This window comes from Solenopsis invicta, chromosome 12 (assembly GCF_016802725.1).
Source record: "Solenopsis invicta isolate M01_SB chromosome 12, UNIL_Sinv_3.0, whole genome shotgun sequence".
NCBI classification, from domain to species: Eukaryota; Metazoa; Arthropoda; class Insecta; order Hymenoptera; family Formicidae; genus Solenopsis; species Solenopsis invicta.
Genome location: NC_052675.1, coordinates 15,871,631 through 15,888,581, shown reverse-complemented (window position 1 = coordinate 15,888,581; position 16,951 = coordinate 15,871,631). Strand labels below are relative to the sequence as shown.

Sequence of the window (16,951 nt, the reverse complement as noted above, 5' to 3'; positions counted from 1 at the left end):
CAGTTTAACCAAGGGAAATGGATTGATTAGAAGAGCTTGTTCTTTCAACTATATATTTCGTGTTAAAATAATAAATTTATTATTCGAAAAGTTATAGCATTAAAGCCTAGCTGTGGCTAGTGACCCATTTGTTTGTTATTAATTACATTTAATCTTTACAGCTCAGATATTCTACATTGTTTATTTCTTTAAATAATAAATTTCGATACACATAAAAATTAAAAATTAACAGAACGTCATTTAACTCAAGGCATTGATTTAAATAAGCTTCTTGAATATTTAACAGTGTAACTTGTATCGCCGCTCCGTAGTTTTTCCTCCTTCAGAGCGACTACTGCGACGAGACAATCGGTATATGTCGATGATCTTTACTCGTTGCGTCGCATGTGAATATTAGTTACCGCGTTCGCGCTAACTCGCGGCGCTGCCGGCCCGCAGCGTCCCGCTCGTCCGCGTCGACGAGCGTGTATATCCGTTCCGCGAAGCGCAACATACGTAACGAATGTGCGATACTCATTAGGAGAGTCAAGGGTACGTTACGTGAAGAGTGCGGTTACACTCCGCGCGTGTGTCTGGCGCGCGTTACGTCACCGTGGAACGCGCGAGCGTCGATCGGCGCGCATGCAACTGCACGCGACCGCTCTCCGCGTCGTAGGAAGAGAAGAACGGCGCGGCGCCGCATCGGTGGAAGAGCGGACCACCGCCGCCGGAACATCGAGACGTCCTCCGTTGGCGACGGCATGCAGAATCATCCTTCGCGGTGACTTGATTGTGAAATGTCGAGGACGGACTTTATCATTTAAATTTGAGACGAAAATCCATATTCAAGAATGTCATCGTTTTTAACGACCTTTGAATATTCGACATTTAAATATCATAGTACAAAGATTTAAATTATAATCCCCTTAAGCAGACTTTTTTTTTTTTTTTTAACATAATAATTTCGATTTAATTGTTTCCGTCTCTCGACGAAAATGTCAAAGTGCCCGTAATTTCATAGCTTATCAGCTATGAGAGACTAGGGAGAGGAGATCTTTCAAAGTCACTATTCGACATTCAAATTAAGATTCACAAAAAGGAGCAGCAAGCGATAATTCTTTATTTAACTCGGAATAAATTTTAATCTTCTTCTTTAAACTTGTAAAGACACTCGGAGATGCAAAAATATTTTAAATGTCAAAAGGGAGAGTCCAAAAGGTAAGTCGGTCATTTCATTCTTCCGTTAGAAACCTCATCCCAAATCTCGGGGATTATCCTCGTTTGAATAGGCCTCCAAATTAAGGTGGGAAGAAAATTTTTGGACGCGTAAAGTCAAACGTGTAAAGTCATCCCGCGGGACTGACAATTCGCGAAACGGGGGGAATTCGTCACGTTTATCCGTGGTCGAGCGATCGCGGTCACTTTTTCGCTGATTTCGAGTTTCGGGGAGTCGTGTAGCCGGCCGCGCGAACCGGCTCGAGTCGGTGGAATTCAAATTGTAAGAAGCCGTCTTGCGCTTGAACGAAACGCTCACCGAGAGTCACCGAGAAAATCGCTCCGGGCGAGAAATTCTACCGGGAGAAAGGCGGACTCGGTGCGATGTCGTGCGCCGTACGGAGGAGCGAATTGAGAAGCGCGGCTATAAAGCGCAGCCAGCATGATTCTGTCGCAATTTACGGCGAGGAAATCGCAGCCTTGCTCCAGGCAAGGTAAGTAGAGTGTTGACCACGAAGCCCGGGGGACTGACAGCTGACAGAGTGCATTTTAAAGGAGGAAGACGGATATACTTTCGATACGGCGAGTCTCGCCGGTCTATAGGATACATCACAAGTCGCATATAGTTTTCTCTCGGTTACAGATACGCGATAAAGACGAGAAATCGAGTCAGGCTAGAAGTTTTATTACAAATGATATATTTTATCGTGAACGATTTAATCAATTTAATTCCAAATATGTGCTTTCTAGCAACTATCATTTTTTAACTATTAACAGAGAGAAAGGTGTATGAGGTCCGGCAAATTACACACGTAAAAAATTAATTAACATACGAATACGTATTAATATTCATTATTTCTCTCAAATTGTAATAGTTTTTACAATTTTATTTATAACATGCTAAATTATCAATCACTGACACTTATTCCATTCTAAAATTGACGGACATTAACATATTTCGTAAAATAAATTCCTCAATAAAAAAAGTTTTAATATTTAATTAATTTATACTGGTTGATTTTACTTTACCTGACTAAGAAGAGACTGTACTATTTATAGAAGGCTGCGATAATGATCTCAATTTTAACTTTTCTTATAATCTAAAATCTCTCTCCCAATTCTTCTCGAGAGAAAGTGCGCGACTTTTGATACGTCCTGTATAACGAGACGCGCATACTATACCATACTCTTTCTTCGATTTAATTGCGTATAACATAAAACGGAGACTTGCCTTTAACCTTTAACCTAAGAAACTGCTATCCTTTTACGATGACCTATTATTGCAATAACCAAGGGATTTATTTAACACCCCTCACTTAGAATGACATTATTCGAGCATTTTAAAATCATTACATAGAACTTTTACGCTCAAGTATATTGCACGCAATAAAATATTAATTAGTATTGTGTAATCTACATTCAAGCCATTTAAATATATTATTCATTGTTTAAATTTTCAAGGGAGCTCCAAGAATCTCTTCGGTATCCAAATTTGTGAGACGCAACATCCGATAATTAAAATATTTTAGATATACAAAATCTTACGATGTACAACTTAATACTACACTGTAATATAAAAGAATATTCAAATAATTATTTATTATCATAAAACTCTTCATACACTGAGAAAAAAATTTGTTAACTTGACTGAATTGTTCAACTTAATTAAATTTCTTCAATTCAAGTATTTATATTCAAGTTAAATTGAATTTTTTTCAGTTCAAGCATTTATATATTTAACTTAAATACATAAATACTTGAACTGATAAATTTTAATCAAATTGAAGAATTTAGTTAAATGAACAATCGGTTTTGTCAGGCTAATAGTTTTTTTCTCAAATATAAAAAAATTATTCGAGTAATCGTAAAATATACCTTGAATTTTCAATTTCGATGTAATTGCAATAAAGTTTCTGACTTTTCTTTAAGAATTTTCTAATATATTATAAAAAGAAATGATGAAGTTTCACATACCTACATTTTCTCTATGCAAAAATTGATATTTTCTTTTTTGCTTAAATTATTGAATTTGCAGTTTTAATATCTCCTAATGTAGGATTTCTCAGGTTTCCGAAATAAATTATTTTAAAATTCTGCTTCTTTATCTTTTTGAAGAAAATTTTATCAACATAAAGTCTGGTGCAAGCGCGAGTTAATGTGAGTTAACACGTCATCCCGAAACTGTTCGAGAAATTGACGAATGGAGGAATTCCAATGGTAACTTTTACCGGTCACGGTGCTTCGAACCTAAAAGTGGGCGCAGAAGCAGATGATCCGGAGATGACGATATTGGCAACGTGGTAACGTTATAGGGCCGCACACGGAGATTGAGGTAGAAAAGAAAAAAGGAAACAGAAAGAGTTAGAAGGAGAGAGATGAGAAATCGAGGAGAGAGTAGCTGGAAGAGAGAATGATTGGCGAAGAAGAGACGCGGCAACGACGCCGGTCGTTGCAGTTTCGTGCAAAAATAACGCGGAAAGCCTCCTTTAAACTCAACCGAGCGCGTCTGCAACTGAAAATATACATAGAAGATGTGACAAGGTAGACGAAAGGAATTTTGAGACCACGATGGATATCCAAAAATAGGACGAGAACTCGCAAAACGTTGCTTTTGTAAAGATTTTTATTTCAAACCCGAAACCATCAAGGATTCTTTAAATAAAATTCAGGAATGTAAATGTTAAAACGACAATTTATCCATTTCTAATTTTAATTTTTCAATGGCAAATCGCTTTGATGGAATTTTAATATAAAAATATAGCACGTTGATGAAATATTTAACAAACTTATGAAAAAAAATAAAAGAATCGATAGAATTTTTGCTGAGCAAAAATCGAGTCCAAAATTTTTGGAAAATCTACGTTCGCAAATTTTGATCCTCTGATCCGGTTACATAGTGTATACAGCGCGGATACTAGTCATTTTCGAAATATGTTGGACTGCCCGCCGGTGATTCACGCTAATTGCGCCGTTAACCCTTGCTTAATGACTGCGCGGTAAAACGCGCGCTTTTCCATGGAAAAACTCGGAGCTGCGAGTGGGTTTTTCGCTCCGACGGTTAGCACTTTGTGCTCGCTTGCGATTTTGCATGATTTACGCTTCCGCTAATTCATTCACGCGGGGGAGATTAGACGATACACGCATCCCGAATCAAACTAAATGTTTCAATGAGGGACTTTACTCGCAATTTGTTTCATCATGCACAATTTATTTAAAAAAACTTTTTCTAATTATGCAATAAATTTGTAAACATTTACTTATTTCAGAATGTAACTTTCTCGATACATCTACTTTATTTTACTTCTTATTTTGTATTTCAATTATGCATCTTTTTATCTCGCCTAAGAATATTCTCCAATAACTATTCTCTTTAATTTTAACTTGTTATATTAATTAACGCGTTGAGCGATAATTAATTAGGTAATTATTACCGCTTAATTTTTTTATGCTATTTATTGCGGAAATATGTTACTTTACGATATTAAATCTTCTTTTTTTTTAAATTATTTTATACATCAGATAATACGCAAGGTCTAGAATGTGCTTCGTTCCATAGGATGATTCGCAATCAATCCTTCGAGGCGGCCCGACGGAAATATTAAGAAGCAGTGACTGCTTTTCATTAAGTCGATGATGTCTCGTTAAAAGTTTATATGGTCGATTACTGCCTTTATGCCTCGTTTTAATATACTCGATCCATATCGGCCGTCGCAACTATCAAATCAAAACCGTGGAGCAGTAGAACTGGAGACTATGGCATCAATCGTATCTATTTTACGTTTGCCCAATACTATCGGCTCGTCCCATCACCGCTTACCATTAATTACCTTCGATGTAACGCGGGATCAATACATTTGATCCCGCCTATCACTCCGTGCTAGAACTGTGTCGTTTTGTTAACGCAACACCACCGGGCACACCAAGTCTACAGATTTATCCGTAAAATTCGCGCACGACGCTAACGAGGCAAAAACGCTTCTGAAACTTTGAATCGACAACTGCCGTGAAATCTTCGCGACGAATAGATTTCTATCGCTTTCTGACAAGCAGATTCCTAGTTTATTTGAAGATCATAATCGCCTCTCTCTTTTATATTCGCACGATATATCTATGCGTTCCGTGTCGACGTGTGCTTATCGCGTTAATCGAAACAACGACGTCAGAATTACAAGGTAACTTCGTGTGAGATGGTGTCACGCAAGTGCTGTTCAGAGAAATCAGAACACCATGAAGCTATCTAGGTGCATTTATAATTTTTCTGAGCTTACTTATCGCCACGTAATTGGTCCTAGTTAAAATATCAATTAAGTTACGGGCGTTTCCTTGAAAATTTCTTATTATAACAGGAATTTTCGGTCCAATGACATCGTAATTCATTTCTTTACCGTTATAATTCTTACTCTACACGTTTCAAAATATTAAAAAGAAACTAATATTATATAAAATAAAAATAGAAATTATTAACGCTTTCAATACTTGCACAGAACATGACACAAAGAATCTCGAGTGCAGACTGCTCCAGAAGCCCATACCTTAAATTTAATGATCGCGATAATTTTAATTATCAAAGAATCCGCCATTAAAGATAAAGTTGCGACTTCTGGGAGACGCGCCGATTAATTCTCCTTTCCCCAAGAGGCCGAAGATAATCCGGTGAATAACGATCTCACAGAAGGATTCAGTATTCATCGTCGCGGCGCGACGCGTTCCGATTTCACTGACCGGTAGTGTTCCAGTATCTACCGTGCCGTAACAGCGCGCGCGGAGACGGCCGGACATTTAGCCGAGTTCTTTCTGCTGGTCATCAAGGGGGCGCGGGCCGCCTCTAATCGCCAGGGATGGATACCGACCAGCGCGCAGCGTCCGAAGAGCGGACGGTAGGGAGGAGAGCTTTGTAATGACGGGCGCCAGCCACCGCGCTGGTGCCTTAAAACCAGACGGATGAGTAACCTTTTGGCCGGTTTCACGGCTCCTCGACACCTCTCTAGCGCTAACGCTGCACGCTAGGAAGATGAAGATGTCCGACGGCGCGGCGCGGCGCGATGACTTGACGGTAGTTAGACCTCCGACTATGCGTATCAACGACAGACTCGAACATATCCTTAAATTTATTTAAAAAAAAAAGACGAAGCATTTTGCCCGCTTGCCCAATATCAAATGAAATAAATTTATTTAAGCACTGTTAAATTCGAAGAGTTAAATTCAAATTCATCATCATTTTTAATCATTCTTACAAGTTGCTATTGTTTGTGAATTTTAAACAACGAAGTTAAACAAGTTAACTAAAAAAAAATGTTAAATTTGACTAAAGCGTAATAATATCTAAATTAATCGAGACGAAAGTTTCAAGACACTTTCTTGAATCTATGTGTTTTGGGGTCTAACTACCTTAAGAGCTTTTCGCAAGGCTCTCTTTGGCGGGAACGCGAATATCACCTGGGCGTTACAGCACGCGGCGCTGGTTCGTTACGGATTGCCATTACGGACAGACAATTTGCGCGATGAAATTCTTGGGCGAGATTCGACGTTGCTTCTGCGACGCGCCTCTTCCGTAAATCTAGCGGTAATTTGCAAAGTGAATCGGACGTCGTTACGTCGCGAATCTCGCGTCGAGCTCTCGTGGACTGTTAAAAACTGCGCGATACAGTCGTATTCGCAGGTCGTAGAGGATGTCTCGGAGACCTGGCGGCAGAAGCCGGTCTCCCTTCCATCTTACGGAGTCCGGGCGATTCGCGCGTAAAGGATAATTCATAACGCGCCGACGAGACGCATCACTGAAACCCACCACGTATCGTCCACGTTATCATGCGCGGCCTAATAAAAAATCCTCGCCGGGCAAGCCTCTCGCGATTGCACGCCGGAGGGAGCACCAATTATTGTGCTCGCAACGCGTTACTCGAATTGCAATCATGTTGCCGTAAATACTGTAACTTTTCGCGATATAATTGACGGTGTAACAACCGCGTCTACATAGTAAAAAAGGCCTCGATAAGGAAATAAGGAAATAAGATATGCTACTGCCGGGCCTTGCTTATTCATAACATCATTAATATCGATTAATGAGCCTCGCGAGCCTGTAAAATAAAATGAAAAAACTATATGTTTCGGACTGTATTAAGAGGGTATTCAACTACAATAGAGCGAGAGAGCCCCTCCTGCGATTTCCCCGCTTTCGACGTCACGATCCGCCGATGACCGATGGGACGTCGTGGAGTCTCGAGGTGAGCCGTTGAATGAAACGGGCCGTTAAACGCGCACGCAAGAATTCTCTCTTTCCTACGCAAATTCTCAGAATATATACGTATCCCTGAACTTTTGTCAGGCGCGCTTTCACATGCGGCGCAACCCGCGCATAAATAACGCTACGCCGTAACGACGTTTGAGAGAGCGAAATGAGCGACGACGATTGTGCGTCCGGTGGCATCGATTTATGCGTGTACTTCGACCCGACGTGACGTCGACGATGATGGCCGCGGCAGCGGCGACGGCGGCGGCAGCGGCTGCTGCGAGACCGCGGCCGATGCCGATGGCGACAACGACGACGGCACGGCGCGTCGCCTCGCGTCGCCTCGCGTCGCCTCGCGCTGCACCGCTCGGTGCAAACGGGCCTTAATCTCCCGGCGCTGCATTTTGCGTCGGAATGCATTCCCGCGCGCTCGCGGGAAAGATACAGATATCTCTTCTCTCTCTCTTCTCAACTCTCGACTGCGCCACGTGATTGCATGCCGTCGCCGCCGCCGCCGCCGCCGCCGTCGCCGTCGTTGTCGTCACAGTCGTCGTCGTCGTCGTCGTCGTCGTCGACGTCGTCGTCGTCACTAACCACTCTTGCATCCGCAAGTTCGCAACTGTGGCTGCGGTCCCCGCCTTTCAGATTTTTAACGCGGATTCTTGCCGCATATTTGACGCGTCCCGGCTCGACACGTGATAATTGAGTGGCTAAGTGCCGTAGGTGCTTAACCGGCAATTTCTAATATTCCATTTAAATAACGGAGACGAGGGAAACGTAGAAAGCACATTTGTCAACTGACACATTAGGCGCTGAAGAGTTATGAAAGGCCCTTACACCCAGACTATTAACCCTCGATACCTGAGAATTGCAATAACTTCTTCCATGGCTCACAACTACGTCAAAATAACTTTACTATCTTCAACTGTTGCAATCGCGAATATACTCTTTACGGTAATACTGATTTTTTTTCAAGTATCAAGAGTGTCTTGCCAAATATAAGTAATAAATTAAAATTATAAACGGTACAAGTGCCAAGCTCGACAAGCTTAGACCGAAGATAGTATACTTGTGGTCCATTTATGTGATGAATCTTTTAACATTACATTAAAATTGTAATAAAATAAATTTAAAGCTTAAATGGTGCATAAGAAAGTAAGAAAATATACACTGTTAAATATATATTAAAGAATCAAATTTAAACAAATTTTTCGAGTTAAATAACATTTTGTCATTTTGAACTTCTATTGTGTGTCGAAATTAATTATTTTATCACAAGATATGCAGTTGGAAGAACAATCTCATCTAGTCAACTCACTTCTGTGATTAAACTGTTTAGTTTTAATTGTTTCAAAGTAAGTAGTATCCATATTAACGTAGACACCTTGTAAATAATAAATTAAATTTAAATCAGAATTAACATTTTTATAATTAACTTGATTAACTTCATTATTTTAGTTAAATTGATAACGGGGAAAATTGATTAAATAGGAACAGTGCCTGATAATCTATGTGAATCTATAAGAATGATTAAAAAATACTGTAATTCAAATGTGGTAGAATTCAATATTATGAATTTAACAATAGTAAGAGATAATAAGATAACATAGACCGATCTGTAAAAATATACTAATTAAAACTCACAATCAACCTTGATGCTAATAATCTTTGTGCGATTTTATCAGAAAAATATATTAATATTATATCCATACCTATATTTTACGTGCTAATCACGAACGATCGTAAACACAGCGGAGGCTCAGAACGTCTGCTTTCATTTAAACAATAAAATATTAGTTGACAAATGTAACTTTATATGAATAAAAAGATTTTTAAACAACTATTTTGTTGATATTAAAAAAAGCTATAAATTCGAAAGCTAAGTGCCTATAAAACTGGGCGGCTCTCTTCTCTTCAGATTGTTAACCATTACGAATCGAGAAATACTAATCATTAGGCAATAATGAAATAATGAAGGATATTTAAAAGATATGCATCAAATGAAACAAACTTGGAACTTGAGGAAATATTCTTCCATTTCAAATAAATTTCCTTTCCCTTTTATTATGGTTTAGAGTGTTGTAAAGTAGATTCACACGGCAAAGACATAATTTATGGAGAAGGATATTAACTATCGCACATTGCACGCAACTTCCAAGCTTCCAAGATTGAATTACTTCAAATTTGACAGCCAATTAGCGACACACCGTAACGAAACACGTAAAACGATACATCTCGTCTGTCGTGTAACGCCGAGCTTTGCCGAGCCAGAAGCTCGAGCTTTATAATTATAAACACTATAATACATTATTAATGTTTTAATTATGCGCGTGCCGCGCTAAATAGTTCAACATAAACATTCGCTTTGCAGTTCTAACATTTTGTTCGACTCATATTTGCATTGCGTTCGTTTAATGTCATTAAAAGATCAACTGTCGTTTTACACGAGCTATTTTATTATTAATTAATAATTAATAACATATGGGGACTACCGCTTGGTTTAAAATTCCGTTTCAGATGTAACAATCAGTTATGCCTTTCCGCTTCATTATTTTTACGGTGATAATCATGGCCTTTATCTTTTGTGAGAGATTGTATCGTAATAAAAGTACAATATCATAATTTTAAAGCTTATGATGTGCACATATAATCTATGTAAATAAGTTCGGTTGTAGAAGAAAGAAGCGCTCGATGAATTATCGCCTTTATCTCCTCTGATAAACTCGTTCTTCTTATCAACGGTAAAAGAACGTGGTGCTTTTTCAAACTACTCGAGATAGCCACGTTTCCACATTAATTAAAAAAAAAGTCTCAACTAAGAGAATAGTAATATTTTCACAATCAGAAAAGCGATCTAAAAACTTCACCGTTCGACAACGTATCAGATTATATCTCTTGTTGCTAATTGAACTAACACTAACGTGAATTGAACTTGGAAATAAAGTACATTAAACTAAACTTCCAGAATTAATCGTGAGATACGTTGACTTTTTTTAAGTCAGTTTCTATTATATGCGCCCAGAGAAAAGTTTCTTCGAGTCAAAAAAAGTTTGTTTGAATCAATGAAATTTGTGCGTTGCTATACGGTTAAAGAAAAGTTTGGTTTGAAGAAAATTTTTGGTTGTTCTCTCTCTTTTTATTAGAATTAAAGAAATAGTTTGAATATGCAACGCAAATCTTTATTGAAATGAAAGAAATATATTCTTAAAATCAGAATAACTAAATTATTTCTTAAATATTTATTCCAATACTTTTTTTAAAAATCAAAAAATTATTTGTTTAAACTAAACAAATAATTTATTTACTTTAAACAGGCTAATAAATCAGGCGTCATTTCTTGAAATTAAATAAATTTTTATTTTCCTCGAAGGTATTTTCGCTTCAACATGAAAAAAAAACTAAGTTAAAGAAACGATTTTGTCAGTTTAAACATAAGTTTTCTCTGGGCGTACAGACTTTAATAACAATTAACATGAATTTTAATTGACAAAGTACAAATTAATCAGACAAAAGGATCACAGTATTTTTGTCGTTATATCGCTACCAAGTTTAAAAATGCATTAATTACGAAATAGAAGCTCTTCTCAGGCGTCCGTCTCCCTGAAACGTCCGTTCGTAATGTAATCGCTCGTAACGTGAATCATCAAAAAAAATGTTACGTGCGCACAAATTCCAGCCGGATGAATTCTCGCGTCTAACCTTCGCACTGTCGCGTGTCACGATTGTTTCCGTAACAGAAACGGAAGTCTTCATACCGCTACGCAAACGTGACTCCGGAGTGTGACTTCGGTTCGCATTCGTGCCGCGCATGTTACCTCGAACTCGGTTACCCGATTCTCGTCTCGTGATAAAAATCGTGCGATTCTTGCATTAAATGAAACTCCGATCAGGGGGGAAAGGGGGACCACAGTTTGAGAACGTGGACAGCGTGTTTGCCGTTTTATCGTGTTTCACGTGAATCATCTATTTCAGAATTATTGTATTGTATATATTGCGCAATTTCTTTGTTGAAGAGAACAAAAAAAACGTCTGAGCGGAGTGACGAAAAACTGCTCCGAGACGTGAGATCATTAAAGTAGAATTTAACGTTGACGCGCGCTCCGCATTTCATCACAGTCATCCGACGTGTCGCTTTAAATATATTTTGAAGACGCAACGCGTGCACGCGGCGGCGGTGCTTCAATGCCCGTGCCTCTCGAAATGTAGCATCTCTCGAGAGATTTAACGTTAAATGATTGCGTTCGCGCGCGCGTGTTCCTCATTGCGCGGTTCACGTCCCTGATCTAAGACACGTTTCGGGAAAAGCATCTCAATGTTGTGACTTAAATTAGATCTTGGCAGAGCCGAGTCCCCGGCCTGCCTCGGAGGCACAAGGCGTTTAAAACGCCTCGCCGCGCGCCGCGCGCCGCGCGCCGCGAGCTCCAGGGCGGCGGGCGACGCGAAAATTCACTTACCTTCCAGCCGGCGCTGCTGTTGTTGTCGCCCTTGTCCTTGAAGTAGGACACGTTCTGGACCATCCACTCGTAGATCTGCGAGAGGGTGAGCCGCTGATCGGGCGCGCTGGTGATCGCCTGGGTGATGAGATCGGCGTAGCTCAGGTTCCCCCAGGCGTTCCTCCGCGACGAGTTCTTCTTCACCGGCAGCAGGCCCTGGGCGAGCTGCGCCTGATGGGGCGGCGTGCCGCCCTCGGCTCCCTCCTTCGCGGCCGGCGCGTTACCCTCCACGTACCCTTCTGGCCGCGGTAGCGGCCATGTGTTGGATCGCGCGCGGGTCTGCGGCTCGAATCCGGTCTCCAGATCCGGCGAGGTCGAGAACTCGAACGAGACCCCCTTCTTCTGCGCCTGCTGCTGCTGTTGCTGTTGCTGCTGCTGCTGCTGCGACGGGGTCATCGACCCCGACGCCGTAACCGGCACCGAATCCATCATGTTCACCGGGCCGTCCTGCGAACTTGGATGAAATTGGAGCGCGCGATCGTACGCGGCGAACACGCCCGGCGAGGATCGGTAACCGACGATCCTTAGTGGCACACCGAGAATATCCGTTCACGCGCGATCGAGAGTTGCGTTTTGAGTCGCACTGTCACTAATCTCGTGTACGGGTGTGTATGTGTGTGTCTATGCGCGTGTGTACGTATGTGTGTGAGAGTATGCGTGCACCACGGCCTTCGCACGTCCCCGCTTGTGTACGAAGGCTCTCGCGCAGGCTGCGTTCTTTCGAGAGTCAGTGCGTTGTCACCGTTGCTGCCACTTCGTCTCTTAAACTCTCTCCGGACACTGGGGTTCCTTCATCACATCGAACCGAGGGCGCGAGATCTGGACGTGACGCGCCGTGACGCCAGACGAGGCACGAATCTCGACGACGCTCACGCACGCCGCGGGAGACGGAGCTCCGTGCCGAGCGACGACGACGACGACGACGACGACGGCGACGACAGGTTCGCGGGAAACGGATCGGCTGCGACCGTGCGCTCGCGTACGACTGCCGACGGCGGTGAACCAACTGAGGATTCCGGCGGGAGCCGTTCTGCGTGTCGAAAGAGCGCGCGCGAGCGAGCGAGCGAGCGAGAGAAACCGTAGGAGAAGAGAGCGGTAGCGACGGGGGAGAGTGAGAGAAGGAAGGAGAGACAGATGGAGCAAAGCGCGGCGGAGCGAAGAGAGAGAGGGAGAGAGAGAGAGAGAGAAAGAGAAAAGAAGAGAAAGAGAGAGAGAGAGAGCGCGCGAAACAGATAGGTGCTCGGCGCGGCGGAGAGGGAGCAGACCACGTGGTCAAACTCTGTGTTTACAAGCCGTGCTGTCCGGGGGTCACGTGGCCATGTTTTGATAGGAACTTGGCCCGCTGTACGAGCGCGGGTAGATCTACGCTCTGCGTCGTTGCTGATGACGACGACGACGACGACGGCCGCCCGGCGCGGTATCGCGGCGAGATTTGCGCAGCGACTAGCGCTCTTCTCCTCCTGCTGGTGCCACTACGATGGTCGTCGACTGGCAGCGGCAGCGTGCGATTTTCGGTGCTAGAGCTCGCCGACGGCGCGATCGCGATGGCGATGGCGGTGGTGACCTTTGGTGCCCTCGTTGCCCTTGGGAGACCGTTCCCCCTGATATCTCTCATCGATACTCCCGAAGCCTCCGCGCGCTGCTGCTCCGCTCCAAGCTGGTGCGCGCGCGATCCAAGCGCAGCAACAGCAGCAGCAGCTCCTTCTCTCCTCGATCTCCGCGCGCGCACACACACACACACATACACACGTGGATTACGGCGATGACTTTTCTTCGTCGTACGAGTTGACGATTATGCGTCGCCGTCGCCGCACGCGTCAGCGTGCGTTCCCCTTCAGATCGAATTCCGACGGAAGTGAGTGAGAGATCTACGCAACGCGAATTGCGCTGTGTCGCTCGCTTCGTGACTCTCTCTCTCTCTCTCTCTCTCGTGGGGAGACGACAATTCGCGGTACGTATCGGTCAGAAAAGCAAAAACCTATTCACTACGTGCAACTTGCCGGCAAGGCAGCGCGGCGCATACTGGCCAATTCCTCCGGCCGGCGCGGCGCTCGGAACCGACCGAGCGGAGCCGAAGTTGCGAGAAGCGAATTTGCGACGCCTGTCGCCGCACTCCGGCGCGCCGATCGTCCGCCGACGGCGTGGCACGTGAGAGCGAAAGAGAGAGGGAGATGGTGGGAGAGGAACGAGGAAGACAACTACCAAGTGTACCCTCTACGGCGGAGCGGGAGGATAGGAGGGTGGGAGGGTGATGCACGGAGGGAGATACTCCGAGAGCGGCGTAGCTGGTGGGTGTCTCGGCGTCCACCGCGCTGGTGGGGGTAAGAAAGTCGGGGTGGGAGACGCGCGATGGTGGGGGGAGATGAGAAGGACAAATGGGCGCGAGAGAGACGGCTATAAATTGCAACTTTGTGCAACGCAAAAGGGGAGTGGGAGACGTACGAGAGAAAAGGACGGCGAGTCGGGGATGGAAGAGGGATGAGAGAACGCGATGGAAGGAGGAGGGAGAGTGCAGCGTGCTCTCGTCTAACGGGTGGGCGGGAAAAGGGGTATACGCTGTGCCCCCAGGGTTAGGTATCGGCACTGCGCGTAGAACCCGCGAGGAGGGAATTCGCACGCGGTGCATCTCTTTCCTCTGTCTCTCTCTCTCTTTCTCCTCCTTTTCTTCGTCCTCCCCTCTTCCTCCTCTTCCATCCTCCGTCCTCCCTGTCCTATCTCTCTTCCCAACCCCGTTTCTCCTCCCGCCATTCCGCCGCGATCGTCCTACGTTTTCTCGGCTCGATTTTGCGGCAACCCTTCCGGTACTTTTTCGTATCGCTGCTCTGCGACTTGTAGAATCCGAAGATTCCCAACGGCCGATCGAAATAACTCGGCCTGTTGTTTTCGGTCTGCGTGCCTATCGAATGGTACAGCGTCCTCCGAAAGCCGTGGAACATTCCTGAATACGTTCGCGAACATTGTTGCATCGCGGCGGCGGCGGCGGCCGGATGCGAATTCTTCGTCGAAATATTCGGCGAAAAAAAAAAAATTTAGGTATAGTCCGTTTTTTTTCACGCAAAGTTTCGAAAGTTCCGAATGATAATTTTCGCGATAAAAATATTTTTCTCACGTTGTCTCTTGTTCAGGACTATTGTGAGTATTACAGGAGGAAAGAGTAGAAAAAAAAAAGAAATTTTAAATGCAGAATTTGTTGCTCGTTTAAGCGGGTGATATTATACAAGCGAAATGTCGTAAACTATTTTTCTCGATTAATGTCAACGATTCACCTGAATCAGGCGTCCATCTAAATAAATTTGAATCTTAAAGTACTCTTTTACAAAAAATTTGGCCTTATATTGATGCGTGCTACGTTTTAATGAATACATTTATCTTGTTTTAAAAGTGCCAAAAATAGAGAGGCGACCAGAGACGATTGAGTAGCACGTAACTGCTTTTTCTAACTCCGTAGTTATTTTCGACATGTTCCGTCGAGGTCATACCGAAGTATATATCCGAAGAAGCTGTTTGCTCACCCTCAAAGATATCGTCAATTAAATGCACTTTCTGTCACAACAGATTCTTAGGTGCTTTTTGCGCGCTCTTAATTATTCACCGATGTTCGATGCTCGATGTTGTCCGGTCGAATAACTCCCCCGAAACCCTCCACCGTCCTTCAATTCGGCCATTGTCCGAGGTCTGTTGACATAAATCCCACGCGCTCAAGATATCCCCCGTCCATAAAAAGAAGTCGGCAGTGCCGTTGAAAGGGCAGGTAAATCCGGCCATTGCAACCCGGTTGAAACAAGAAACGACGCGCCTGGTGGTGGCCAAACACGTACGCATACGCGCTCCATATCCGTGTCGTCTTGTGCGGCCGCTGTCCCGGCTAACTTAAGGGGTACTGTCACCGTGTGTAATTATGCACTCTGAACCTTCGATTGTCCGGCGGATATCCCCGATGCACCCATTGCTCAATGTTGTTTGCGCGTGAGCTAAAAACAGCGTGCCCGTAGCTCACTACGTCCGTGTACGTACAACGGCGCGAACATGCCGTGCGGCTAAAAATAGAAGATGAATGGATTCTTAAGGACTACCTGATCGGGTAATTGTGCAAACAATTTCGACTACCACAACGATATATAACTATAGCATGATTGCAAATTATACTTGCATAATGGGCTGTATTAGTTTAAGTTCGTTTGATTTATACCGACAATAAACCGCTGCCACCCTTGGGTTCATTAGTCCGGAAAAGACCGAGACTGCTAAAGTAGCACAAGTAATTGATACGGTACGCGAAAACCCAACGAGAAAATCCGAGCGATATGTTGATACGTGATCAATGTAAAACAATTCAAGAAAAAATACAATGCAATTTACAATTTTTTTTTTTTTTTAAGTACAATAGTACTATAAAACTTTTTATCCGTCAATTTCTTTTCTTGCCTGTTCTATCCGAGCTTTTGTCTCCGTTGAAATTTTAAAAGAGTGTAATAAATTTCCTGCTCAGTCATTTCTTTCTTTGACGGTCATAATGTTTAAGCGTATTCATTTAATAATTACATATAATTTTTCGTATAAAAATTTATGAGGATATGACGTATGAAATAATGACGAATGAATAAAGTGGTTACGAAACCGTACGCGGTTTGGACGTTTCTAGATTTTTATTTCGACTGTACTCTCTCATGAGATCCCTTCGATTCATGCCGATCCCTAAACATGCATCTCCTTCGCGCAGAGCTGAGATACGCGCTGGATAATAAAGAACTAAAGAACACGATTTTAGCATCCTTAAGTAGTCCGCAACCTAATCATTTTCAAGTATCGTCCCGATTAAAGTTGTCCAAAAAAAGACATGTAAGAAGCATACAAGCTGTTTACTCCGAGAGAACAGCATATAACTTGGACTTAAAAATTTTTTTTTTTAACTACTTCATATCGTGGTACGTATGTACATGTAATCTTATCATACACTTTTAAATTCATTCGAATGAACACCGGGTTAATTCTGAGTTTCGTACATGTTGACTTATGAGCTTTAAGCAATGGCACAGAT

The 16,951-nt window shown here is 43.1% G+C and overlaps 1 protein-coding gene across 1 annotated transcript in view; it reads right to left on the bottom strand.

Annotated features, from left to right (window-relative positions):
• The window catches only part of LOC105196024 (forkhead box protein O), a 172,490-nt gene extending 158,961 nt beyond the window's left edge, over positions 1–13,529 (bottom strand). Inside the window, exon 1 of the mRNA XM_039456070.1 lies at positions 11,875–13,529. Coding sequence (XP_039312004.1) covers positions 11,875–12,345 — 471 coding nt within the window. The 5' untranslated portion in view covers positions 12,346–13,529. The remainder of the gene's footprint in view (positions 1–11,874) is intronic.
• Positions 13,530–16,951: the final 3,422 nt, after the last annotated feature.